The following is a 25,689-nucleotide window of genomic DNA, read 5'->3' on the forward strand; positions in this document are numbered from 1 at the left end:
TCTATTCACTTATGTCAATAGTTAGTCTGATGTTCATACATCCTCCTGGCTCTGATTCTCTAGATAACCTGATGATACACCCCCTCATCCTCTAGAGACAAAGCCGGTGCCTAGAGAAGGACAGGGCTTGTAATCGGTGACAGAGTTGGGACTGATATCAGGTCCAGCCCATCTCACATCTCCAGCTGAGGCCCACGTCTCTTAAGAATGAGCTGACAGAGAACAAAAATAGCTGGACAACCACTCTGCTCATGAGCACTGTTTTCCCCTCCCGCTGGAGAGCCAGAGCGCACCCTGGCCTGTCATAAGCAGCACTAGCAGACGCACTGTGTAGCCCTGGGAAGCCGGGCTCCCAGAGGGCGTAGGCAGCGTATCAGAGGCCTGTCCCTCCAGGATGCTGGGATGAGGAGCCCAGGACTCAGCGCCTACCCTGGACCCGGCCAGCCCATGGCAGCAGTCATGTTCCGCAAGGCTGCGGAGTTGTCCCGTGTCTCTCCCTGAGAACCCCCTTCCCAAGCAGGGCCACCTGGGCACAGGAGCTGGAGTCGGGGTGAGTGAAGCAAGATGGGGGGCTCCAGCCACTTTCCTGTTCTGTAAGAAGCTTAAGGAAAGCGCTTGGAGCCAGGATGCTCGGGACCTGGGCCTACTCATCTCATCGCAGGGAGGAAAACTGAGGCGTGGAAGGGCGGCTGCTTTGCCCACGTGTCATGCAGCAGGCCGAGGGGCTGCAGTTGGGAATAGACCCCAGCCTCCTGTCTCCCGCTCCTCCCACAGCCTCTTTCTAACAATGCCCCCTGACAGTGTAGGGTCCAGAAGGCAATGACTTTTGAAGCCAAAGCACTTCTTGTCTTTCTTCTGCTGCCTTTCCATGGGGCAGAAGCTTAGCTGCCCTCAGCTGAGTCAGTCTCTCTAGGGAGGGGCCGGCGGGAGGAGGGTGCAGCTCCTGCGACAAGGGCTCCAGACAGGGCTCAGAGGCTGTCAGCCTGCCAGTGGGAGAATGTATGAGTGTGGACACCAGCTCGGGAGCGTATTCTGGCCAGAGGGCCCTCCAAGAGAGCGAGGGAAGGCATCTGAGTGCTAGGCCTTGGGCCAGATGGTCTCTACCGCCAGGTAGGAGTGAGTTGCTTCCCTCTGCAAAAGGCACATCAGGACACCCCAGGATCAGCCCTCAGCCCGGGGTGAATCGCAGTGCACAGAGGTGTGTGGTCTGTGAAACCAGAGTCCAGGCCCTCATTCTGCAGTGGGGAAGCAGAGGCCCCACCTCGGAGAGAGGTGGGCATGCCCCACCCACGGACTCAGGGCTGTGAGGGCGGAGCTGAGGCCGAGAGGCGGGTCTCGCCTCTCGGCCGGTCAACGGCTCTTTGCTCTCCACTGCCCAGGTAGCTGGGGAAGGTTCATGAAGACAAGGTCTGACTAGTGAGGGGCAGGACCAGACTGGATGGAAGCATCTGAGGCTGCAGCTTCTTACCTGGAAGGCATTGCTGGCAAAGCCCAGGCCGAGCTGCCGGCAGACCACCATGGCCTCCACGATGCCCCAGTTCTCACCGCACACCTTCCCCCATACGAGGGACCCGTTTCTCTCCACCAGCACCTCCACCCGGCCCTCGTAGGGGTTTCGGCCCCCATTCAGGCGCAGCTATGGACAGAAAGGAAGGCATGGTCATTAGGAGGGGACAGAGGGGATGCCCTGCCACATCAGTCCCAAGTTCCCCAAGCCAGACAGTCCTGCCTAGGATACAGTCAGGTTCAACAGCATCACTGAGAGCCCCCTGCATGCCAGCATCATGCCCAGCGTGGTATTACATATAGGTCCCCGCCCCCTGCAGGCACCCTGGGGCCCTAGAAGCCTATGCAGCAGGGGAGGCCCGCTGACCCCCACTGAGCACCACCGCAGAATCTGCCTCTGCTCCCCGCCGCGCCCCACGAGCCGACCAGCCAGGGCTGCTCTTAGATTCAGGGACTTGGAAGGATGCCTCAAGGGGCCTTAAAGTGGTCGGACTCCCCAAGATGCCTTCCTGGGTCCTTTGCTCCTCACCACACTCTGCTTGGCTGCTTCCAGCTCCGGATCTCGTCTCGTCCCACAGCGCCCCTGCTGTGCTCTCCACCAGAACTCTTTTCTGACCCATAGAGCCAACTGCCTATTTGACAGTTCCACTTGGCACCTTGGAGACCCCAAATCTGAGTTAGTCATCTTTTGTCTCTCCACCTAAACCTGTGCCCTCTCTCCCCCTTGTTCCCTATTTCAGCTGAAGTCACCATCATTTACCCCACAGGCAGCAAACTTTCCATAAAGGCCCAGGAGGTAAACATTTTAGGCTTTGTGGGCCACATGGCCTCTGTCGTGGCAGCAGCCACCGATGATATGTCACGGCTGTTTTCCAATAAAACCACATTTACAGAAACACGCAGGGGGTGAGTTTGGCCTGTAGCTTGCTGATCCCAAATCTATTCTGTTATACAAGCCGGAAGTCCAGGAGCCATCCTAACAGCGCCCTCTCACCCCCACATCCTGGCAAAATCTTCCTCTGTGGATTTGTCTTCCGAGCCTGTCTCCAGTCGGCCCGCTGCCCTCCAGCTCCATCCCTACCCCTTCTCCAGGCACCAACACCTCTCGCTGCCTCTGCTCTTGCCTTCATCAACACATTCTCCACTCAGAAGCCAGAGTCATCTCTGAAACACACCTGATCATGTCCCTCCCCTGCTTAGAACACGTCAGTGGCTTCCAGTGCTCCGCGACTCTCTTCTTGAGGCTTACTGCGTCTCTCTCATCCTTGTTCTCCGACCTCCAGGCACGTGGGTCTTCCTTCAGTTTCCGTGGCTACTTAACGTTCCTGACCATGTCACACAGTAAGCCACACATTTCACAATGAAGCCCACTACATACAGAGCCCCTTTTGCCTGGCTGACCCCTGCTCATCTTTCATCTAACAATACTTCCCTCCTCTTGGGATCAGTGCCTGCTTACACACTATCGTCGCCGGCCATCTCCTTCTTAGCATTTGAGACAATTACAGTTACGCTAACTCACAGTGTGTTCCCATCTGCCTTCTCTGCCGGAACGTGAGCTCCAGAGGGCAGAGCTGCATTTGGGTGGTTTCCTGTGTGGTCAGTATCTAAGACTGCACCTCACAAACGTTAGGAATGACTGAATAACTGTTCCTCAGCATGTCAGGCTGTTCCCTCAGCAGTCCCTAGCAATAACACGACCCCTGGGTCATGGGTCTTAATTCTTACGATGGAGTTAAGGGCTGCAAGAGTCATGACCCCTAGGTCACGAGTCTTAATTCTTACTAAGGACTTAGGGTTTCGGGGGTCAATGAAGTCAGCGGCAAGCAGAGGAGCGGAAGGCAGCCTTGATGGCGGATCTAGCTCCCAGGGTTGTCAAGTGGATGAATTAAATGAGACAGTCCATGTAAGGTGCTCAGATGGGGCCCGGCCACAGGAAGTGCTTGAGAAATATTGGACATCTTCTTAGCAATGACCATGGTTAGGATGGGAGTCACATCGGAAATCAAAAGTCTCCTCAGAGGGGGCAAAAGGGGTCAGAGCAGGCAGAAGAGCTGGCCTCCGGGCGGCCGCATGTGTCTTCGCGGTGCCTCTGTGCTGGAGCTGGGTGCAGGTGGGCTCTGGACGCTGTCTTGGATATGGACTGTACAGCACCCACGACTAATATATATTTGGACATGTGTAAAAACACAAACAAATACGACAAGCAGAGCCATCGAGAAAGTCCCAGAAGGGCCTGAGCCTCAGCAGGAGGCAGGAGCAGGAGATGAGCCACCCGGCTCCATCACCCTAGGAAGGGCCAGCAGCCTTGGGGGAGGGTGTGCATTTAAACCCATCAGGGGCGTCTCTGGGGAACCCAGGTTGACCCCTCTGCTTATTTGAGACTTGAGAATTTTATTTCAAGACATTTACATAGACTTGTTGTACTGTAAAAACTCTACTCCTAATCTATGAATCTGCCAAAAACCCGACATCCCTCAGCCTGCCCAACACAGGCCTGGTTTTCACCGTGTACTTCCTTCACGAGCTCACTGCACTCTGCTGGTGGTGCCAGCACGCCCAGGAGAGGAAATGGATGGCGCGGATTGCACCGGATCCACTTTCACCCAACATTTACTGAGCTTTGACCGTGTGCTGGGCTGCGCCGGGAGCTGGGAATGAGCAGCACTCCCAGTGTCCCTGGAGTCCGTGGAGCACTGCCCGTGTCCCTGGCCCTGCAAGTCCCTTAAGGACATCAGCTGACTCGGTCCTCACTGCAACCCCGGGAGGCAGCAGTACTATTTCATTCCCCATCCTACAGGTGAGAAAGGGGAGTCTCAGAGAAGGTTAGTGTCTCCACCACCTGCATAAGCCCCTTCTCCAGGGACGCTTTTGTCCCAAAGCAGGGCCCACCGAACCAGAAGTGAGGGCCGAGGTGGGGCCCTCGTGCTGGGAGGTCCAGTCCCGGAGCCTGGCCCAGGTGTTCTGAGGCATTTACCACCCACTGGGGTCACACTGACCCCTGAGGCTTAGAATACTCACTCAGGCACCTAATTGTGTGCCTCGTGAAACCATCTCAGGTCACCTCTGGGTGGCTGCCGCAGCCTCGGCGAGAAGCAGTCTGCTGACCCCTCATGCACATCCCCACAGCCCTGGTCCCCTGAGTCTCCAGCCTCCTGGGCTGGCCGTAGGCCCCAGAACACTGTGTGTCCAGGACAGACGGACAGTGGGGACTGTGACAAAGGCTGCCGGCCTCACAGCGCAGCCTCGGGCTGAGCCCTCTGACAACGTGAGTCCTGCCGAGCAGCTTCCCTGCTCTTGGGGAGGTCCGGCCGGATCCTCTCCCTTCACCTGCGTCTCCTGCTCCCGACGCCTGGCCTGCTGCAGCTGAGGGCCCGCACAGTGGGCACACCCTGGGGAGGTGGAAGCCGTGGGCATGGACCCTTCCAGTGGACTGGTTGGCACTGAAGTTCTGACTGCCAGCAGGCGGTGATGAGAAAAGGCAGAATGACTTTCAATTGGGTTAATTATGGTGTCTGAATTCCCTAAGGACTGTGCCCTGCCTTATTGGCTGCTCTGGGGGCAGATGGCTCCCTCCACTGCCCCCTTCATGGGCCACTGCCTCCCCAAAACTGGCCTCATTTGGATCCCTTGAGGTCAATGAAAGATGAGGATGGAGGAGCCTGAAGAACCACCATTCATACTTTTTCCCGCTACCAGAGGGCGGTGGAGCGCCCAAGTTTAGGTCTTGATGTGAAGGCTCCTGTCTCTAAGGTTCTCTTTTGGAGGGTACCAGAGGACCCTCTACCCTGTCCGCCATTGCCTGTGTAGCCCTCCCGAAAGGTGGCCAACTATGTGGCAGTGTCCTATCCTGTATTCTAAAGCCAGAAGAAGTCTCAGAGGCTGTGGCTGAGGACCGTGGCTGCACAGTGACTCTGGGGCAAGGAAAACATATGGTCATCAGTGGTGAGCTGGCGCCTCTCCTTGAAGCACTTCCCCAGGCTCCACACTGCTGCCGCGCTCCAGAGGGCTGAGTGGGCTGGAGCAGCCGCCGTGACAGGGAGCAGGTTCCATTGCTCCAGAAGGAATCTAGATGCACTGGGGGACTTTTCTTATCTTCTACACATGACTGGAGGGCGCAAGAGAGGTTGGCTATGAAGTTCTAACACAGCTCAGGACACAACTCTCCATTCCCAGGGCCCGGTTCCCGGGCCCCAGCATTCTGCAATTGCCTGGCTCACCAGCTAAGGTGCTCTGACATTACCAGCACCAGTGGAGCCCCAAGAGGCCTCGAGGTCAGCCAGGAGCCTCTGGCCCTCACGTCTCCACCACACCATCCAGTGAGGAAGCCAGGAAAGGTCGATCCTTCTCAAAGTTTCTTAAAACAACCCAGGCATTTCCCTTTTCCAGTTCCTTTGGTTCTCGATGGCAGCAGTATGGGGTTTGAAATAAGGGAGTGAAGTGCAGGCAGCTGAATTTTTCTAAGCATGAACAGAGAAAACAAAACACCTCCAGCCAGCGGAGGATGGCAAGGTTGCACTGTGTTTTGATAAGGTTGTGGTTAGCCAATCCCACACCTATTTTTGGAGGTGGGGGGTAAGAGGTCAGGTAACACAACCCAGATGCTAACATGAAAGGAAGCACGGGCACTTTCCACCCCACGTTCCTCACATGGGCTTGGTCCTGCTACCAGGCCAGGCCAGGCCCAGTTCAGAGGGGAACCGGAGGTTGGCAAGGGTGTCGGCACCCCTGGGTGGATCAGCTCACGTGGTAGATGCACCTGCCATTCCCAGAGCCTCCCACACTGGCTCCTCTCTCCCAGCAATGAAAGAAATGAGGCTTTGCTCTGGCTGAATGGACAAAACCACCCAGTTTCAAGGCTGGCCTTTATGAGCCATTCAATAGAAAAGTCAATTGGCTTTTCTAGGAATCAACTCTCTTACCTCCTTATTTTCAGAGGAGGAAACTGAAGCCTCAAAGAGACTAATTAAGGAATCAGCTAGTGAGTGACCGTTATGAACTGAATTGTGTTCCCCCCAAATTTATATGCTGAAGCCCCAACCCCCAGTGTGACTGTATTTGGAGAGATGGCTTTAAAGGAGGTGATTAAAGTTGAATGAGGTCACGTGGAGGGGCCCTAATCCAGTAGGAATGGTGTCCTTACAGAAAGAGGAAGAGACCCAGGGACACCAGGGCACAGAAGGAAGGCTGTGTGAGGACACCGTGGGGATGCGGCTGTCTGCAGGCCAGGGAGAGAGGCCTCGGGAGAAGCCGACCAGAACCGTGAGACAGCGGATTGTTATTGCGAAAGCCTCCTGGTCTGTGGTGTTTCTTTTTGGCAGCCCCAGCACACTAACACAGTGAGAAAACTCAGGGGTCTCGACTGTTCTGCCCAGTGTGGCTGCCAATGCCTTTGGGAGCCCCAAGCCAGGCCAGCAGAAGCCTGACCCACTCTGTGTGGAGAACTGGCACAGCCCAGAGGAATTCCTTCCTGGGTGACTTTCCCCGTTTCCTCCCTGGAGGAGAGAAACGGCAGATCCAGGTGTAAAACTCTCCCACGCCCTATGCTGAGCGCAGGCTCGCCTCCTTGAGCCTGGAGGGCCTGCGGCAGGGCGAGGGCTGTTCGTGCTGGGAACGTGCTACCTCCGCTGCCATGACCAGGCACACGACCTGGCTCAGCTCTACCAGCCAGAAAGCAGTTCTGGAAAACTTCACTTTCTTTGGCCTAGGTCTTTTCATTTGGGTTGAAAACCCCATTCCACCCAACTCCAATCTGTCTGAAGTGAATGGTGCCACAGCACGCTGGGCCTCACGGCATGTGAGCTTTTACAGCTCCATTATGCCTATCTTGGAATGCTGCTGGGCAATTCGACATGGCAAGCCTTCCCCCACAGCTCTGAGCCCTCACTCCTGCTTACTCACAAGCAAATGCACGGCTTGGCTGAGTGCTTTTGAATTCACAACTTTGGCCCCATTGGGCAGTGAATTGCACGAGGCGTGTTGTGGCTGACCAGTTCACTAGCGCCTTTGGCATGCAGGTGCCAAGGTCAAGATCACTGTCAGAGCAGGAACCCGACTGGGGAACCATCCTGCACTCTGATGTGTCTGCTCCACTCATGTTTCCAATAAGCATTCAAGCTCTTCCAACATGCCAGCCCTGTGCCAGAGGATGCACAGGACCCAACCAAATTCAGGGTCTTGTGAAGTGTGATAAATAGGATTTACTGGGCCTTTTGGAAGCAGTAGATAGATCTCCCAGCAAAGAGGACTTCACCTTGTTTGCTACCCCTTGGGAGAGGTCACCCAAGCTAGGAGACACAATGTAGGTTCTTAGAGACCCCGTCTCAGGAAGGGAGGGGTGTGTTTCTGGTGTGATGCGGTTGAGGTCCCCTCCTCTTCCCCTCTAGCTACCAAAATACAGTCTTCTGTCCCAAGATACTGTCTGTACTGTGCTCACATCTGGGTGGTTTGCAGACCTGCTGTGGATGTGGTTCCTCTGGACTTTGACAAGGGCCCATTCCAAAGGTGTCACAGGCACCGTAGACCCTGAGTACCTCACAGAAAGGACGAGTTGCGATCACACTGTGTCCAGTCCCAGTGCAGGACATGGACACCCACCATCTGCCACTAAGGACGCTGGTGCTTCTCTGTATGTTCTCGCATTTGGCACATTTAACGAATTCTAGGTGACAATGTCATTAACAGTGACGGTGGCAGAGCCTGAGCCCTGTCTGCGTTCATCATCAGAGTACCCTAACACCACCTGTTAGACACTTTCGGCGTGAGGTCACCTGGTCTACACTTTCTAGGGCCTTGGGGACCAGACCAGAGCACAGTCCCCCTGGGTGGCTGGCTCCTCACCTTTTTGTGGAAGCCCATGGCAGGGATGTTACACCTCACACCAGCATCCTCCTCGTGGTTGCAGCCCTGAGACTCGATGTTAAATTTGCAGTCTATGATGGACTTCTCAGTGCCATTGCACTGGATCTCATTGAGGTGGATGGGTCCTATCCCTGTGGAAGGAAAATAAACATGTGCTATCAAAGCTTCCAAAGGAAAGTTTCCAGAATGGGAAGAAAGTTCCAGACAATAAGAACATGCCTCTCCCAACCTCAAAACTCTCCCAGCTGCCTCCCATAATCAGCTCGGTGACCCGGGCCTCTTCTCCCTGGAGAGAATTGCTTCTTGTCTTAGATCCACTTCTCCCATAAGAGCCAGTAAAGGTTGCTTCTAACTTGTGTGACCTTGGCCAACTCACTCAGCCTCTCTGAACACTGGTTTTCTTACTTAACTAAAGGATTTGGACTAGAAGACATCTAAGTTTCCTTCCCAACTTTAATGTCCCCTGCATTTATGAATCTGGAAGGGGTGACTATTGCTGTATAGTCAGGGTCTCTGCAGGAAACAGATGGCATGCTCAAATTGGATGACTTGAAGAGAGTTAGAAAAAGATTTTTAAGAATAAAAGTATGGACAGAGTGTAGGGAAATCACAAAACCACAAAGGACAGTCCAGGGCTAATGGCACTAGGGCACAGACACCACCCGTAGACCTGCAGGAGTGAGGGGAGGATGCCAATATCTGACCCAGGAGAGCACAGGAGCTGTGCAGAGAGGCCACCTGATAAGAGCTGTTATCTTTGGTGGAGGGACATAGCTGCTGGCAGGGACCCTGTAGGGAAAACAAATTATCTGGTGTCTCTCCTTTCGCCACCTCCAGTCTCCCATCAGTGCCCCTTGTTGGGCACACCCAAGGAGCCTCCCAGGGCACTGGACAATGTGAACAAGGGTGGGGAGTGGAGCTGGAGGGGGAGATGGAAGACATCCAGCAGGTGACCTGTGGTGAGTGCATGGAGAAGCTTCTCTTACAGACACCAAGGGAGCCTCCCCCTGCTGGGAAGAGAATTCCCAGCCTGACCAGTGTCGGCGCAACTCAGTTCACCAAATGACCTCTCCTCTGTCTAGCCTGTCGAGATGGATCACAGCCCAATTCCTGCCGGTAGCTCTGGGCTGCATCGGCTCCCGTCTTAGACCCGGCCCTGCCCACGATCTCCTCTCTCTCCTGATCCTCACCGGCCTCCTCTCCTTAGGGTCCTGCTCCTCAGCACTCAAACATGTGCTAAAATCTCCCATCCTCACGATGACCCTCCCCTGATCCCACACTTCCCTCTGGCCTGGCACTTTCCTCCCCATTTCAGGGCAAACTTCTTGGAAGAGTCGTCTGTTTTTGTTCTCTCCACTTCCACAGCCAGCAGTTGACTCTTCCATCTGTTTCTCCACCATGCCTCCCATCACAGGACACAGCACCTCCATTTGCCAGTTGTCTCACCAGAACCAAGAGGTCATCTCGGGTACCACCTCCTTCATCGCTGACAAGCAATCCCTCACCACATTCTGTTCGCCCCCCCAAAATCTGAGTGCCTTTCATTTCTGCCACCACAACACTAGTCCAGCCCCATCCTCTCCCCTTTGGATGAAGGCAACAGCCTCTAGTCTCCCTCCACTTGCTTATTCTAAAACATTCAGCACATGGCAGCCCAAGAGATTTTTTTAATGCATATTAAATCATGTCGCTCCCTGTGTTAAATCATTGTAATGTCTTCTCACTGCCCATAAGGGTAAAATCCAGTCATGGAATGGCCTACAAGGTCCAGTATGATCTGGGCTCCCACTTAGAGTTCCAGCTCTGCCTCCTCCTCCCCACTCAGCCTTACCCATCTCCTTTGGCTGCTCCATTGAGCCGAGCCTTTCCCTCTGCCTGAACCCTCTGCCTGGACCGGCTTTCTCCCTCTCTTCAGCAGGTAACTCCTAATCATCCTTCAAGGCTAGGATCACTTCCTTAGAGAAGCCTTTCTGATCCCCATCTAAGCTGGGTGCCCTCATGAAGCCTCCCACTGAGCACTCTGCTTCACGTTGCACTCAGATGGCTATGTGTTCAATGTCTGACTATTTCCCTACTGGGTCAGAGGGCCCAGGAGGGCACGTGTCAAGTCTGTGTTCCTTTTGTATGTTCAACCAGCACTCAGCAAATTGGAAGTGCTACAAATAGTGTCTGAATGGATGTTGTTGCCTTCACCGAGCACCTGTTGTATGTCAGCCTCTGTACTAGGTGTTGGAGACGCAAAGATGAACAAGGCAGGCCCCTGCTATAAAGAGCTCACGGTTAGTTCATGCGGAACAGACACTTACACAAAGACTTGTAATATAATGTGGTAAACGATAAAGAGGGAAGTGCCTGCCTGTGCTTTGGAGACCAAAGTTGCAGCCCTTGACCCTTGGCCCAAAGGAAACCGTGGGGGGGGGGGGGGTTTCTGGAGACACCTGGTATCTAGGCTCAAGGAGGCCAAAAATTAACTTTCAGGAGCAACCCGAGGTAGTAGGTAAGAGTCAAGTTTACATTTCCTTGGAAATTCATAAGTGGTGGTGCTTCCAATTCCTGGGAATTTTATGAAATTTATAAAAACACATCAGTGACTATAGCTGGAAGCATCCAACGACTCAGACTGGAAAGGCTGTGACAAAATATAGATCCTAAATAGAACCCTTGAAGAAAGCAGGGCCACAGCTCACGGATTAAGATGGGTACAGAAATGGGCAGCAATCTTGTGCTTGAGTATCCAGTTAGATTAGGGGCTTGTTTGCTGGTGGTGATGATGATGATGCTGGTGATGATGATAATGGTGGTGATAATGGTGGTGATGATGATTACGTTGGTGGTGATGATGGTGGTGGTGATGATGATGATGGTGGTGATGATGATAATGGTGGTGATAATGGTGGTGATGATGATTACGTTGGTGGTGATGATGGTGGTGGTGATGATGATGATGGTGGTGATGATGATAATGGTGGTGATAATGGTGGTGATGATGATTACGTTGGTGGTGATGATGGTGGTGGTGATGATGATAATGGTGGTGATGATGATTACATTGGTGGTGATGATGGTGGTGGTGATGATAATGGTGTGATGTTGATGGTGGTGATGATGATGGTGGTGAGTGATGATGATAGTAATGGTGAGGGTGATGATGATATCTAATATTTATTTATTATGTACTGGATTCCACCCTAAATGCATTGCTTATATTAACTCATTTAATCATCACAACAACCCAATAAAATGAGGAAACTGGGGACCAAAGATTAAGTAACTGGCCCAATGGAGGAACCAGGATTCAAACCAGGCAATCTGATCCCAGAGCATGATCTTGCTAAGTTTCTGAAGCTCATTCGGGAGAGTCAGGAGAGAAAACCCTATGCTGGAAAAGAGGAGAAGGTTGCTCTGGGAAGGAGCTGAGCGTTTGGAAGCACCTATGTTCTCCTTCATGTAGGGATGCTCCCTCTGCCTCCTGCCTCCAGGAGCACCTTCTCCTGTCTGCTTATCTAGGCAGTAGCTTGTCTTCAAGGACCACCTCCAATCCCTCTTCCTCCATGGCTTGGCTTGAAACCACCTCACCCTCATCTAAACATCTGCAGCACGGACGTTTTACACCTTTAGGTCACAAGGCAATGCGCTGTGCAGTCAGCTTGGTATTGGATTCAGCCTGCATCTCCTTGGAAAGTGATGGAACCTTTCCAAGCTCCATTTCCTCATCTGCAAAAGGCAATAATAATATCTCTCTTGCAGAGTTGGTCTTATGAGGAATGAATGAGATACAGTGTGTCAAATTACTAGGGACTCCGTAAATAGCAGGTATGACTACCAGTATTCTTTCTTACATATCATCACCTATTTGTTAGTGTCAGTTTTCTTTGATTGTGGTTATTTCTTATTCCCCCTACTTGACATGAGCTCCTGGAGAGCAGAAACCATTACTATAAATTTGTGGCATAAATGAGTTCTCCATTTCAGGATAGGGCCCAAACAGAACTCAGTGAGTGCTTGTGGATCGCTAGCCTACAGGGCTGGACAGGAGGGAAAGGTTAATGCGAGAGCCTGACACGCTTTAGACTCCAACTAACAACTGGCTGAGTCTCCTTTTGGCCAAACTTATGTACACTTATGTGGTCCTCTCAGACATGTGGGGACAAGGCCCCGGAGGGCAGGGCCCACTTTCCTGAAGCATTCACATTCACAGCATAACAGAGGCAGAGTACAGAGATGGGAGACCCAGTGTTTCTCACCCTCTTCCCAACCACACTCAGCTCTGCAGTGGATCAGGCAGGGCGGGAGGCGTCGCTGAAGGACACTGGCCTTGGTGTCCAGCTGAGCACTCCCAGTGCGGTCTGTGGGCTCCTGGCTCCTTTTGTTGACCCGGGTTTCACCATCTGCATCCCGACCCCCAGCTTTCCCTTACTCTTGGGTTCTGGACCAACACTGCATTGCTCCTCCTCATGATGCCTTCCCCACCTCCACCTTGGCTCTGCTTTCCCCCACATACAAAGCCTGGCCCGGGGGACCACAGGCCTGGGACAAGGTGCTAGGTAAAGCCACGCCCAACCTCTTGGAGCAATGTTATGGACTCTGGACCTATCATCAACTCTGCAGGGTACAATCAGACTTTAAAGAGCACAGGAGAATAGTGTTTTGCGTGTTGTAGAGGTTGCATTGTTTCACCTTTACACATGTGGCGTGTACAGTCACATGTATTTCTTATTGGGGATTGCAGGCAAAAGGGTTTTAAAGCCACTGCTCTAGAGCTGCCTTTTCCAATACAGTCGCCACTGGCCACAGTGAGCACTGGGAATGTGGTCAGCCCAGATTGAGATGTGTTGTAAGCGTAAAACACATCCTGCATTTCAGAGAGTACGCAAAATGTAGGCTATCTCATTAATAGCATTTATATCGATTACATGTTGAAATCATAATATTTCAGATGTACTGGGTAAAGAAAATATATTATTAAAATTAATTTCACCTGTTTCTTTTTACTTGTTTTTTTTAACTGGCTACTAGAAAATTTAAAATTATATATGTGGCTCACATGATACTTCCATTGGGCAGCGCAGGTCTAGAGTGTCGAAACTTCTTTACCAAGTGTTCATTTAGCTGACCCAACTTATGCAACTGGACCTCCATTCATTCATTCATTCTTCACCAAGTGACTATTCCCAGGACACTATAAGCTGGGCACAGACTCAGCACCAAGGACACAGAAATAAAAGACACAAGCCTCCCCTCACTCAGTCTCGGGGGGAGGGAGCTGTGTAAACAGCTGGCATCCAGATGTGTGCAGAGGGTCCCAGAACACGCGGCACAGTGCCTGCCTCTGACCTGACATCCACCCTGGTGATGAGGCCTGGTCTCAGAGACTCACAGGAGGCTGGAGCAGACGGATCCTCAGACATCATGAATCCAGTGAGGAATCTGAGGCCCAGGAGGTTGCTCAAGGTCACTGAGCAAGCAGGTTGCGAGTCTGGGACCAGGACTCAGACTGCCCGACAGTCCTTGCCTCTTCACCCCCTCACTGGGGATATAGTCACTCAGCCCACCAGCCAGAGCCAGGACCAACGACTGACTCTGTCTGCTCTGTGACTTGACATTAAATGTGGACTTTTCCTTTTCTGCCTACCGGAGTTGACCCACCCAGCGTGGCAGAAGATAATAAATCACCCAACGGTTCCTTCCAGGACAGCACTGAAAATGCCAAATGTCTCTTTCTCCCAGAGTTCTGCCCGCCCTTGGAAACCTTCGGCTGCTCTGGGCAGTGAAATAATTAGGTCAAATAGCACACACCCATGACAAATGGAATGTTTGTGTCTCCAGTGCTCGTTTATTCCTCAGAATGGCCAGTCTTCGTCCTGAAGGCCTTGGGAGAGCACAAACCAACACTTCAGCCGATTGGTGAGACGGACTGTGGGATATTCAGGATCCAGGGCTCCCCAAAGAGCTCACCATGACTGGGGAGGAGGACGACTGTCATGTGGCGTAATTGAGGCTGCCGGTGCACAATGCAACGGTGAAGTCCACCCTAGACCCCCAAACTTCAGTCAGGCCCGGAAGCTTGCAGGGACTGGAGAACGAAGGTGGAGAGATGTTCTAAACGTGCATAGGGCTGGGCCAAGGTGGGTATAAAGGGAGAAGCTCAAATCTGAGTCAGAAGACTTGGGTTTCAGTCTACCACTAACTGTTGGAGTGGCCTCGGGCTCGTTCTCCTGAGCCTCAAACTCCTTATCTGTTGGACTAGACAATCTGACTCCCCTCCAGCAGTGCCGTGCATGGTTCCAGGACTCTCTCTCCAGTCCACTGGGCTATTCCAGGCTGTGATCGATGACCTCACCACATTCCTTTCTGTGGAGTGATGGCCCTATGTATGACAGTATGGAAACATCTCCCCACACGCTACGACACCCTCCTTGTTCACAGCCCACTCTCCTTCCTTCCCACCCGCTCCCAGCCACGGCAGCTGCAGTCCACTGTGGCCTCCTTGCCGGTGAGTACTAAAAAGACTCCAGGAGATGACTAATTCCCCTTGCTCAGCCCCAGTTCTCTGGGAGAGAGCTGGGCACTCACCAGGCCAGAGTCTGTTGGGGTGAAGATTCCTCCTTCTGAAGGACCAGGGCTTGCACGAATCAGTGGTCTTCATGGAGTTTGTCGTGGCGGGGTTCGCTATCTGTTGTGTTGTCATGTCATGTTTACAACATTGCTCTCAACAGAGTGACTCACTTGAAAGCCTCCTATACTTTTTTCTTTGCTCAGATGAAAGATTTGTTCAGGACACTTAATGAAAACCAGGCCCCTACTTGTTAGTGTCTCATGATTTCCAGAGAGGGGCAGCCCGTTCCCAGTCTCTGGTGGCAGGGACAGAAGGTTTTCAGTGCTGCACAGAGTGGAAGAGGAAGATGACATCTGGGATTCTTCTGTGCCCTGGGTGGTCCGCAGCCTGGTGAATTCTAAGGTCCTCTCCTGGAGGAAGGGCTGGAGAATTCCAGCTTTATCAGTGGGGCTGTGGGGAGCACTGCGTTAGGAGTTGGGAGACCTTCATTAACGTATTCATTGGCTGCTAATATGTTGTCTCATCTTGGTCATTACTGGGTTCTCTGGGCCTCAGCTTCCAAATCCATAGAATGGGGACTCAATGTTCCCTAAGGCCCTCCTGGCTCTGACTGACTCGCGAGAGGCTTGGGATTCTCTAAGAGAGCAGCAGCTGCTGGAGGAAGCAGGCAGAGTAAGAAGAGCCTGGAAAGCACCAGGCCAGCCAGCCCAGGCTGGGTTCCCTGTGCAATGCTCTGCATGAAGAAAGGCCCCAGAACATCCTCCCATTCCTTACCTTGCCCCAGCCTGGAGCCAGTGATGGCCTCTTTGGCACTTCCAAAGCCCAGCTCTCTGCAGACCACGCTGGCAGACACCAAGTCCCACTTATCGTCACAGATGGTACCCCATTCTCCATTCTTGAGCACCTCCACGCGGCCCTCGCCGATGTTGGCACCACCTCTCAGTCGCACCAGGGGTTGCTGGAGAGACACATGGTCCTGCTGAGTGCAGAAGCTGATCACGTTCATTCAGCAGGGAGTCACTGCCCACTCTCCTTCCTTCCCGACCGCCCCACTCCAAACCCAGGTGCCCAGGCCAAGAGCTGAAACTCTGCTCGATTTGTGGGGGGAAAGGGCATGGGGGGGTGATGCACGCTCACTCTGCATTTTCTGTTTTGCTGCAACCTCCCTTTGCGGCCCCCTGGGGAGCTGTTGTCCTGGACCACTGGGGAGCCCACTGGGACCCTCCTTAACTCGTCACCCCAACCCATGCTTGGCTCAAAGACCTTATCATCGGCACTTTCCTCCACCCCCTCACTCCAGAACCTCAAGCCTTAGAGCTACAGAAAGAAGCTCCCACCTCCAAAGTCTGCAGGTTCCAATTAGATCGGAACTCTACCCTGCTTATAACAGAGCACTATCGTCTAGCCCTGCGGAGACTCCAGGGTACTAAATAGACCACACTGAAAGGGTCCTGCTCTGCATGCAGGTGAGAGGCAGAAGCGGGAAGGCAGGGAGCTGGGCAGAGGGGCCTAACCAAGAAGGCCACGACTGAGAGGACGGACGCTGCAAGGGATGGGGAGCCTCACACCGGTCAAGACCGACATCTGTCCTGGAGCTGGGCTCGTGCCCTGCCCCCACTCCTGCTCCTGCCACTCCTGATTCTACTCCAAGTCCACATGGGCCCAACTCTTCAGGAGATGCAGCCGCACCAGAAAATGCAGAGAGGGTGGGCAGTTACGGTTTAAGGAGCCCTAATTGCTCGCTGACAGCCTGGAATCCTTAATGACCTTATGGGGCTTATCTAATTGCACAGGAGTAAGACGATTCTCCACCAGCATCTTGACCCCACTGGATCACGTCTTACAAGATGGGAGCCAGGTCACTTGACTCCATCTGCCCACATACCCTGGTTTGCATCAATTTCTGTGCCTGCAAGTGTGCGCGTGTATGTATGTACAGAGGCAGGAGGGGGCAGACAAGAGGCTAGAAAGTCGGGAAGAGTATGTGTGCGTGTGTGTGAGCATGTTTGTGTGTGTGTTGGGGTAGAGGACTCTGAGTCATTGCTGACACTCCTTGGATTCAACACAGAGTGCGTAAGGGGCGCTGTGCAGCCGTGCTCCATGTGTTGGATCAGACCAGAGTCATGGGCCTGCTCTCGCCCACGCAGGCCTCCTCCCACGACTGCCTTCACCCTGCCCACTGAAGGCCCAGCCAAGGCAGGCCTGGTTGGAGGCGGTGTTTTTCGAGGATTCACGTACACCAGCCACCTGGAGGCCAAGGCATCAAATGAGATGCGTCTCCATGCTCCAGCTGAGGTTCCCAGTCAGCCACATGTCTCTTCCCCACTGACTGTTCCCCAGGGTTGCCGTGGCAGGATGGGGTGCGGTGATAGCGCCCAGTTTTACAGACCGCAGGGACTGTTCTGACCCTGGCACTAGGGGGAGAAGAAAAGAGGGACCGAGGGGGGTGTAAAACACCCATTGGCTTCGGGAACCTTTATTCTAGCTTTAGAAAACAAAACGGTAGACGTGCTTGCTCCAGCCTTGTCTGCTGTAGACTGTGGCCTCTCCCTTCCCAAGCTGTCTAGCTGGCTGCCAGGGCCCCCTTCCATGATGTGGACCATCCCTGACCCCAGTTCAGTGGAGGCAAAGTGCCAAATGACCTTGCCCCAGCCTGGCAATGGCCAGGCAGAGTCAGCTGGCCCGAGAGGAAAGAAAGAAACCCAGGGAAAATGTGATGTAAGGCTCTCTTGCTCTGTTTCTTTTTTAATTGGTTTGGTATGAACTTGATTCCTTTCCTTGAAACCACACACTGTAAGAGGAATTCCAAAACAGTAGGACCTGGTATTCTGGATGACACATGAGGAAAGCTCAGAGGCTCAGGCTGAGGCTGTAGGAAGGATGTGGCCATCAAATCACATGGCAGGGAGGCAAGTGAGGGTGTGGGGGGGTAGCAGGGAGGCTGGCACTGTCCTGGTGTGCCTGTGTCACCTGGCTGCACACATGTGATGTGTGGTCAGGCCTGTGCACTTCGGAGGCCCCTGTGGAGACTGAGGGGGCTGAGGGGCAGGCGCCTGTGGGAAGGCACTCTGCATACCCCTCTGGTTGATGGCCGGGCTCCAGTGCTCTGCTCACTCCCTTCCTTTAAGGCTATTCCTTTCGTCCAAGTACACCCAATGCAGTTTTTCTGGCTCCCATCCTGCCTTCCCTTTTCTGCTGGATGAGAGTTATCATCCGCGTCCAAGAGCACATCATTAGGGAAGACCGGAGAGGGGAAAGATGGAGAGACAGGGAGAGGGGAAAGGAGACACAGAGCGGGGCTGCCTCGGCTGGGAGAGGGCTGCTTCTCCTGCCCCACCGCCTGGACCAGGTAGACACAGCACCTGCCCCATCACGGCCTTTCTCCCTCCTCTTAGCTCGGCTGTGGTCAGAAGGACTTGGACTCACCCCGCCCAGGTGACTGATTACCAAGTACGGAGATTTTAGCCGGCACAGGGAATCACTCCCTAACAGACGATCAACTATCTTTCCTACCCCTTCCTCTCTTCTTCCCATGTGCTATTCCCACCCACCAGCCCCATATTAGCAGTTTCTAGAATATGCAAATCACAGAGACCCTTTGGTGGCTATATTTTGGGGGCCTGCTCTCCTCACTCTCTCCTGGGGTCCCTGTCCACTCCTTTAACCAACCCGCCCGCCCCCCCCCGGGTCCCAAGTAGCCAGATGTCCTGTTCCACCCTCACCTCTGGCTTGTAGGCTTTCCGGAATCTTGAGGGTCCATCAGGGCTGAAGATCTGGCCAGGCACACAGCTCACCACAGCCGGCAGCCCGTTCTCACAGGAGACGTTCTTCACGGGGTCCAGCGACACCTGAGTGCCCAGCTTGCAGCTGGAGATGTGGGCCTCCGTGCCCACGCAGTCCATGGAGAACGGCCAGTAGTGCTGCTTCTTCCGGGAGGCGAACATCCTGCAGAGGGCAGGAGGGAGCAGGTGACAGGGCATTAGGGTGCCCACCCTCATTCCTCCCACAGCTGGGCTCTGGGCCAGCCGCTGTGCTGGCTGCCAGGCATCTGGTGGTGGACCCTGCTGCTGGAGCTCGGCCTGCTCCACAGGCGGGGCTCTGCACGGCGCCTATGCCGGCACTCACTGAGCACCTCGCTCGCACAGGGCACGTGCGGGGCAGGGGCAGCAGGACCTCGAAGGGCAGACCAGCCTTCCGCCCCCAGGCAGCTTAACACTCTAGGGGAGAAGGGACTAACTCAGCATGGTGAGATGATGCTAAAGCCACCAAACACAAAATCCGAGAGGGGATCCAAGAGACACGAGACCCCTGGCCCCAGGAAACCCTCAGTCCCAGGCAAACCAGGATGACTGGTCCCCGACTTCCTAAGATAATTTCAATACGATTATCGATTTTTTGTCATTCCTGCCTTTTTTTCCCTTTGTCAGTGAGCAGTACAGGTTGAAGGTTAAACTCCCTCCCAGTAATCTACCAGATTAAAGGTGTAACCCACGGAGAAGCAGCGAGCACAGTCTCGAATGACCTCATCTGCTCAAAGTATAATTTGCTTTGCAGCAGAAATTATAATGGTGATGAAACTCAGCCACAGCCCTTATCAAACCTTCGCTCCGGAGTCAAGGAGGCTGAGGCAGTCTCTGTCCCATCCTCCAGGGAAGCCCTCAGCCTGTATTATTATCTATCCTTGTAAAGGGCTCCTTTTTATATTTCTTTGGAAGGCAGAATATGGATCAAGGTGAGTCAAACTTTTTCTAAAACAATAACCAACCAATAAGTAATCAATTGGTCAACAGAAAGGTTACTGTGCCTCAGTTTCCCCATCTCCAAACTAGAAGTAGCAATACGAGCGACTTCACAAGACTGTTAGGAAAGTTAAACGAGTTAATCCTTGTAAAGCGCTTACCGCAGTACCCACCACGTAGGAAGGGCTAATGCGTGTTTATAAAATAAATAAAACCTGTGTTGGTTAAAGGAAAAGCAGAAGAGACAAGAGAAGGGTGGGACCCCCGTGGTGAGAGCGAGGAGAGACGACCTCAAGGCAGAGCAGGGTGAACTGGCCTGGAGTGACGGCTGGATTTGCAAAGGAGGAGAGCAGGGAGGACACCTGTCCTCTTACGTTGTCACAGCTCTTTGGGGTCTGTGTGCTTGTCCCTGCTTGGAGGAACCCTGTGAGATGCCAGAGAGAGCCAGCATCGCTGCCAGCTGCCCAGTGAGGGGCCTCAGGGCAGGCTCGCCCCTGGGGGGGCCAGAAGTGGGGTCCTGTCCCTGCTGGTCTAGCAGGCCTGGGAGCTTCTGCTTTGTCTCAGAGGGAACGGGATGTGACCATAGAAGGAGAAAAAACCCTACAGATGCTGCCAATACCTTTCCCTAACCCAAACTTCGACTAGTAATAAGTCTAGTGTAGCTGTGGGCACAATGACACAAAATCTTTGAGAAAAGGAGTATCCTGGAAAATTCAGGATGTGTGCTCGCTGTAGCTACAGCCTAGAGCAAAGAACTACACAGGAGGACTGTTAATTCCAAAACCACTTCCCCTCCCCACTTCCTGTCAGGCCCCTGCACTTGGAAACGCAAACTCCAGCTTGTTCCCCATGACACCCCACATCAGGCGAGAGAACACGCTCAGGAGATAGCAGCTGCACAGGACTCATCAGATTCCTTCGGCTTCCAGCTTTCAGCGAGCACACCCTCTCCCAGGAACAGAGGTCCCGAGCTCTTACTATAGAGCGAAGTGCTCCCGGCGAACACGAACACGGACTGCTCCTCCTTCCCCAGCAGCCCCCCTTCCCTCTTACATCAGCTCACAGGAATGCCCGTGGCCTCCACAGGCTGAGTGCAGCGGGCCCCCTCCCCCACGATTTACCCAGACAGGCCCAGGGGGTGCAGAGAGGAGGTGCGGGGAGGATGGTGGACAGCCCACTCCAGGCCTGGTGACTGGAGAGTGACTGGAGTGGGCCAAGCGGGAAGGCTGCTTGAGAAAGAGGGGAGCAGGAAGAACAGCGAGCCGGACTGATTCAGCCAAAAATGAAAAGCCCCACTGACTGTCCGCCAGCCAAGGGGGGAAGCCCCATTTTGCAGGCATTCTGCCAGCTGCTGAGTATGTCTATTCCAATTCCATTCCAGAACTAGGGGACTGACCTCAGGATGGGTTCAGGGACCCAGGGGCCCACTGTGAGGTGGACCTTAGCAAAAACTCCATTGACCGCCTGCCCTCCACAGGCCAGACTCCGCGATGGGTGGGCCACAGTGATGTTTAGGTCTCCTGGAATCAGTGTCAATTCAGAGCCAGCGTCCGGTGGTGTCAGAAAGTTCTGATTATTTCCTTTTCCCCAGTGCACAGTTACCCTGGTCAAAGATCCCAGGCCCCTTTAGGGAAGACTGGGAGAAATATTAACGGTGTAAACTTTTGGCAGTGTACTCAGGGGAACCAGCCTCGCCTTCATTCCAGCGGTTCTGGTCTGTAAACTGGTGCAGGTGTGGGAAGTAATTGAGGGGCATGACTCTCTGTTTTTATGATTCAGGTTAGACTTTTGTTCACTTGACCTAGAAATTTTCTGCTTACACAGATCAAGTAAGAATTTAGTAGGCTTCCCATCTATGCCACTTCTAGGAACACCATGATGGACTCGCCAGCGCCACAGGTCTCTGTGAGTCAGACATTCTGACTGTTGCTTTGACTCAGCTGTCCATGCGGTAACCACGCCCACCCTGCCTTTGGCGGTTGAGTGCCCCCATGGGCCACTGCCACCTGGAGATGCAATGCCCCCACTGCATTTAGGTTTCCCAAGCTGCACTAACTGCTTTTCCCACTGAAAGGTCTGGCCTACAGAGGGGAGCCATCACAGAGCTCTTCAAGGATTCTGAGACCCCCTCACAAATTTATTTCTCACAGTCGTAGTGAAAGGTGCGTCTTCTGGATCCTCCCAGGGCAGGTGAACAGGTCTTAAATGACAAACGCTCCTGGCCCGGGGATGGGGCCCTGAAGCTTGGCTTCATTAGCCTCAAGGCACACGTGCCCTAGTCTAGCGCAGAAAGCAGCTCAGGGTAAAGCAGCCGTTGGCGGGGAGCCTCTCACTCCACTCTCAGGTGAGCCTGTGGGTGCAGAGGCCTCTGCGGACGTGCGGGTAGCCCCCGAGACTCCTCTGACATGGGGGGCCAGGGCTAGCCGAGGCTCTGAGGAAGAGCTGCAGTCCTGGTCTTGGGGATAACACTGAGGCCTCTGAGCAGCCAGCAGACTTGCAGGTGAGCAGAGTGAGCCGGGGTGGCGGGGCCTCAGGTGCTCCCCCGGGCATTTCCACGGCTGCACAGCCCCTTAGGGCCTCAGTGGGTACAGGCGGATTACTAACCCCACCCCAGACAGAACTGCTCTGAAGACAATTTTCTTCCTAGAGTGAAAAGCCGCCGGGGGAGGCTACTTCCCCTGCCTCAGGGAGGCGATGTCAGCAACCGCAGGTACAGGCTGTAGGAAGGGTGAGAGGGAGATGGAGAAAGATGCTCCCGGAGACCAAAGATTCAGGGACCATGCAGGGTGTGGCCCTCACTCCGGTTCCCAGGCCTCTTTTGTCCTCAACCTCCGAGCAGGGCTCACAGGTACCTCGTCCTCAGGCCAGTCCTGCCCCAGCTCTCAGACTTAATAGCTAGCCCCGTGCTGGGGCCTGTGTTGTGTAGCCAGAGCGGGAGCAGTGTCTGAAGGTGGAGGCATCAGGGCAGAGAGCTCTCCCTGGGGCAGACCTGGGCTCCCCAGAGGTTCTGCCAGAAGGGTGCTCTGTGACCTCCAAATCCACTGTCTTCAGGCCTGGGGCTTGTCAAAATCGACTATAGTGGAGCCATTTTAAAATGGAGTCAGAGCTGCCTTTCCAGAGAAACTGCCTGGCTGTCTTGAACCTTGAGCTGGGCCAAACCATTGGGCTGGGCCAAGACAGCAATTATTTCACAAGCAGTCCTTTGAGAAGCCAGCAAGAGAACGACATTCTGATCACAAAGATTGAGGCTGGTGGACTTTCTGAAGATGGAATCAATCGTCAATCCATGTTTAGCCAAGACTAGCTCTCTGCCTCCAATTCTAGGTAAAATTGCGTGTAATACAACCTCCCCTCTTTGCCTTTAAGAGCCCCTGACTTTTACTCCCTACTGGGACACTATTTGGGTTTCTACCGAATTGTGCTCCCGAACTGCAATTCTCTGATCCCAAACAAACGCTTTGCCTCTTAAGCTGGTTTGTTTTGCAGGTTGACAGTCTCCTCCTGTGCAGCCTGAGAGCTTGGACTAGATGACCGCTGAGGCCACCTCATGACCCGGGAGCCCTGCTCTTTGCTGACAGCTTCTTCCAGCAGCTGCCGTCTCAGCCCCTAACAGCACCACTGAGGCACAGAAACTCTTCCCAGTGTGCCTTTCCCTTTTGGGGCCCAACTGTCAGCTGAGTCCCAGAGACTAACACAAAACGCCTGAGACAAGCCGAGAAGTTTTGTGCCCGCCTGCCCACGCTCCACATCACCTCCAGCTAGAGGTGGGGAGTAGGAGCTGGTTTCCAGTGGCATCTGTCAGTCATCTCCCATCTCAGATGAGACCACCACCCACCACCACCTTGGGGGCCTCCCAGCCTTCGAAGCCCTTTCCAGCCCCCATCTGAAAAAGCAAATCCCCAGATGTGGGGGTGGGAGAAGCAGGGAGGGAGGTTTTCAAACAAGACAGCTCTGAGATCCACCTCAAAAGCATGAAAAGGGCTACGGGCCACCACGTGCTGCCTGGCCCCAGGCACCCTGTCCTTCCCCGGGCCAGGGCTGATGGCAGCCTTCCTACTCCCGGGACGGGGCCAGGCTGGCGACTCTGGTGAGCCAACCAGGTGGGAAGCTTGTCAGGGGAGCAGTTGGCTCTCTTGCCCCCATTTGGTAGGAAGATCTGAGAAGTTGTCTCCAGGGAAGGAGTTGGCCACCCGGCAGGAGTTGTCCAAGTACTCAGAAGATGGAGACCACCACTGCCCCGTACCCCATGCAAACAGGAAGGTCTGGGCCATGTCTGGGGGATCACCACTATGATCACTCCCAGGGGCCCTGTGAGCGCTCCCAGCTGGGCAGCTCTGCTGCTAGAACTCACCCTCAGGGTGGGCGGGGGTGGGGAGGACGGGGGAGAGGGGGAGCCAGGCTCAGACCAAAGGTGGCCAGGCCAAGCCCAGGGAACTAGGCAACCTGCCCTGACCCCAAGGATCTGGAGGGAGAGCTGGGGCTGGAACCCACGTCTCCTGACTTGGAAGCCACCTGGCCCCTTGGCTTGAAAGGAGAGGTAGTGTTGTGAGTCTCCGCTCTCTAGGAGTGTGTACCCTGTAGCTGGACACCTGTGCTTGAATCCTAGATTTGCCACTACCTAGTTCTCTCCTCTCTCTGACTTTGCTTCCTCAACTCTGAAATAGACCCCACTTCCCAGTGTTCTCAGGATTAAATGACTCAGAAGGGAGCCTGGCACATAGTAAGCACTCAGTAAACAGATTATTATCATCATTACTAAGAGGAGATAGGAAGACCCCACTACCAACCAATATACCCAGCCACCAGCTCGTCACGGGGCTGCAATCCCTTCATTGCACATCCCTCATGGCAAATTACTCTGTCTCGTTACCATCTACTGTTCTCCCCTGGGAGGCCATACAAGCGTGGTAAATCTAATTGGGATTGGTGTAACTGAATCAAACTGATCAGTTTCTCAATTTCCTAACAGTTGCTGTAAGTTCCCGGTTTCTCAGAATAATCATTTGCTGAGGGAAAGAAAACATTTCTTCTCGGATTGGTGTCGTCCTTGTCCAGCTCGCGTGGTCACTGTGCAGGCCGTCAGCACGGAGAGGTGGGGTTTTTCTCGCCCTTCACCTCTGCCATACCCCATCCCTCATCAACTATTGTCGTGGGTGTGGGGTCAGCCTCCCGCAGGAGCCTGAGCTCCTCGAGGGCATGGACTGCACGCTGGCCCCCAGTGGCTGCGGGATGCCCCTCCGCCAGGGTGCACTGAGGAGCGACTCTAGCCAGACAGCAGGGCCCGGCAGCCGCCATAGGCAAGCCTCTTACTTGTACACCTTGGTGTTGTACGTCTTCTCCCCAGGGAAGCCAAACATGCCGCAGACCACGCGGGAGTTCTTGGCCGTCCAGTGCTTGTCGCAGATCTGCTTCCAGGTCTTGCCCTCTTTTACCTCCACGTAGCCCTCGGTCACGGGCTTGCGCTTGCGGTAGGTGGAGAGGATGGCCCGGATCCGGATGTCCTCCACGTGAATGTTCATGTTCTGGGCAGGAGGGTCACAGAAGGAGAGGGGTTACTTCCCTGGTCTGGCCGGAGAGGGGTGGCTAGAGGCTGGGCACTCTGCCAGCCTGCCCTCCCCTCAGGCTGCACAGAGGCCGGGGAGCAGGAGTGGCCTGGAGCAATCAGCAGACTTGGGGGGAAGACCCCAGCAGCTTCTCCCACATCCTACAGAAAGCCCAGGGAGCAGAGGGCAGCAGCCTCCTCCTGCAGGGGTCTTAAGAGCATAAAAAAGAATGTGTTCTTTGAATTTTCATGTTCTATGTTGAAAATAATTTGGATTTTGCATTTTACCCCAAATCGTGTGTGTGCATACATGTGAGTGCGTGTGTGTCTCTCCACTTTAGGTAAAATTTAAGTTTCAGGCAGCTGAGCCTCAGATATCCTGAGACTAGCAGTATCACCTTGCACACGACCTTGACCTTGACCTCGTACCCCAGGGTGGGCATTCCTCAGTGTGAAAATCCCAGGAGAGAAGGGGAAGGAGAGAG

General features: G+C 53.9%; 1 protein-coding gene across 9 annotated transcripts in view; it reads right to left on the minus strand.

Moving 5' to 3' along the window:
• LOXL2 (lysyl oxidase like 2) overlaps nt 1-25,689 on the minus strand; it is an 89,659-nt gene that overhangs the window by 15,349 nt on the left and 48,621 nt on the right. For 4 of the 9 annotated variants that reach the window (XM_001914854.6, XM_070256068.1, XM_070256064.1 and 1 more), the window contains 5 exons: nt 24,973-25,184; nt 18,646-18,868; nt 15,698-15,881; nt 8,347-8,498; nt 1,469-1,636 (listed from right to left, as the gene is read on the minus strand). In XM_001914854.6, the coding sequence (XP_001914889.4) occupies nt 1,469-1,636; nt 8,347-8,498; nt 15,698-15,881; nt 18,646-18,868; nt 24,973-25,184 (939 nt within the window). Of the gene's footprint in view, nt 1-1,468; nt 1,637-8,346; nt 8,499-15,697; nt 15,903-18,645; nt 18,869-24,972; nt 25,185-25,689 lie in introns of all 9 variants that reach the window. The other 5 variants (XM_023636161.2, XM_023636164.2, XM_023636162.2 and 2 more) reach the window with 2 other exon arrangements.

This window comes from Equus caballus, chromosome 2, assembly GCF_041296265.1.
Source record: "Equus caballus isolate H_3958 breed thoroughbred chromosome 2, TB-T2T, whole genome shotgun sequence".
In the NCBI taxonomy this organism is placed as follows: Eukaryota; Metazoa; Chordata; class Mammalia; order Perissodactyla; family Equidae; genus Equus; species Equus caballus.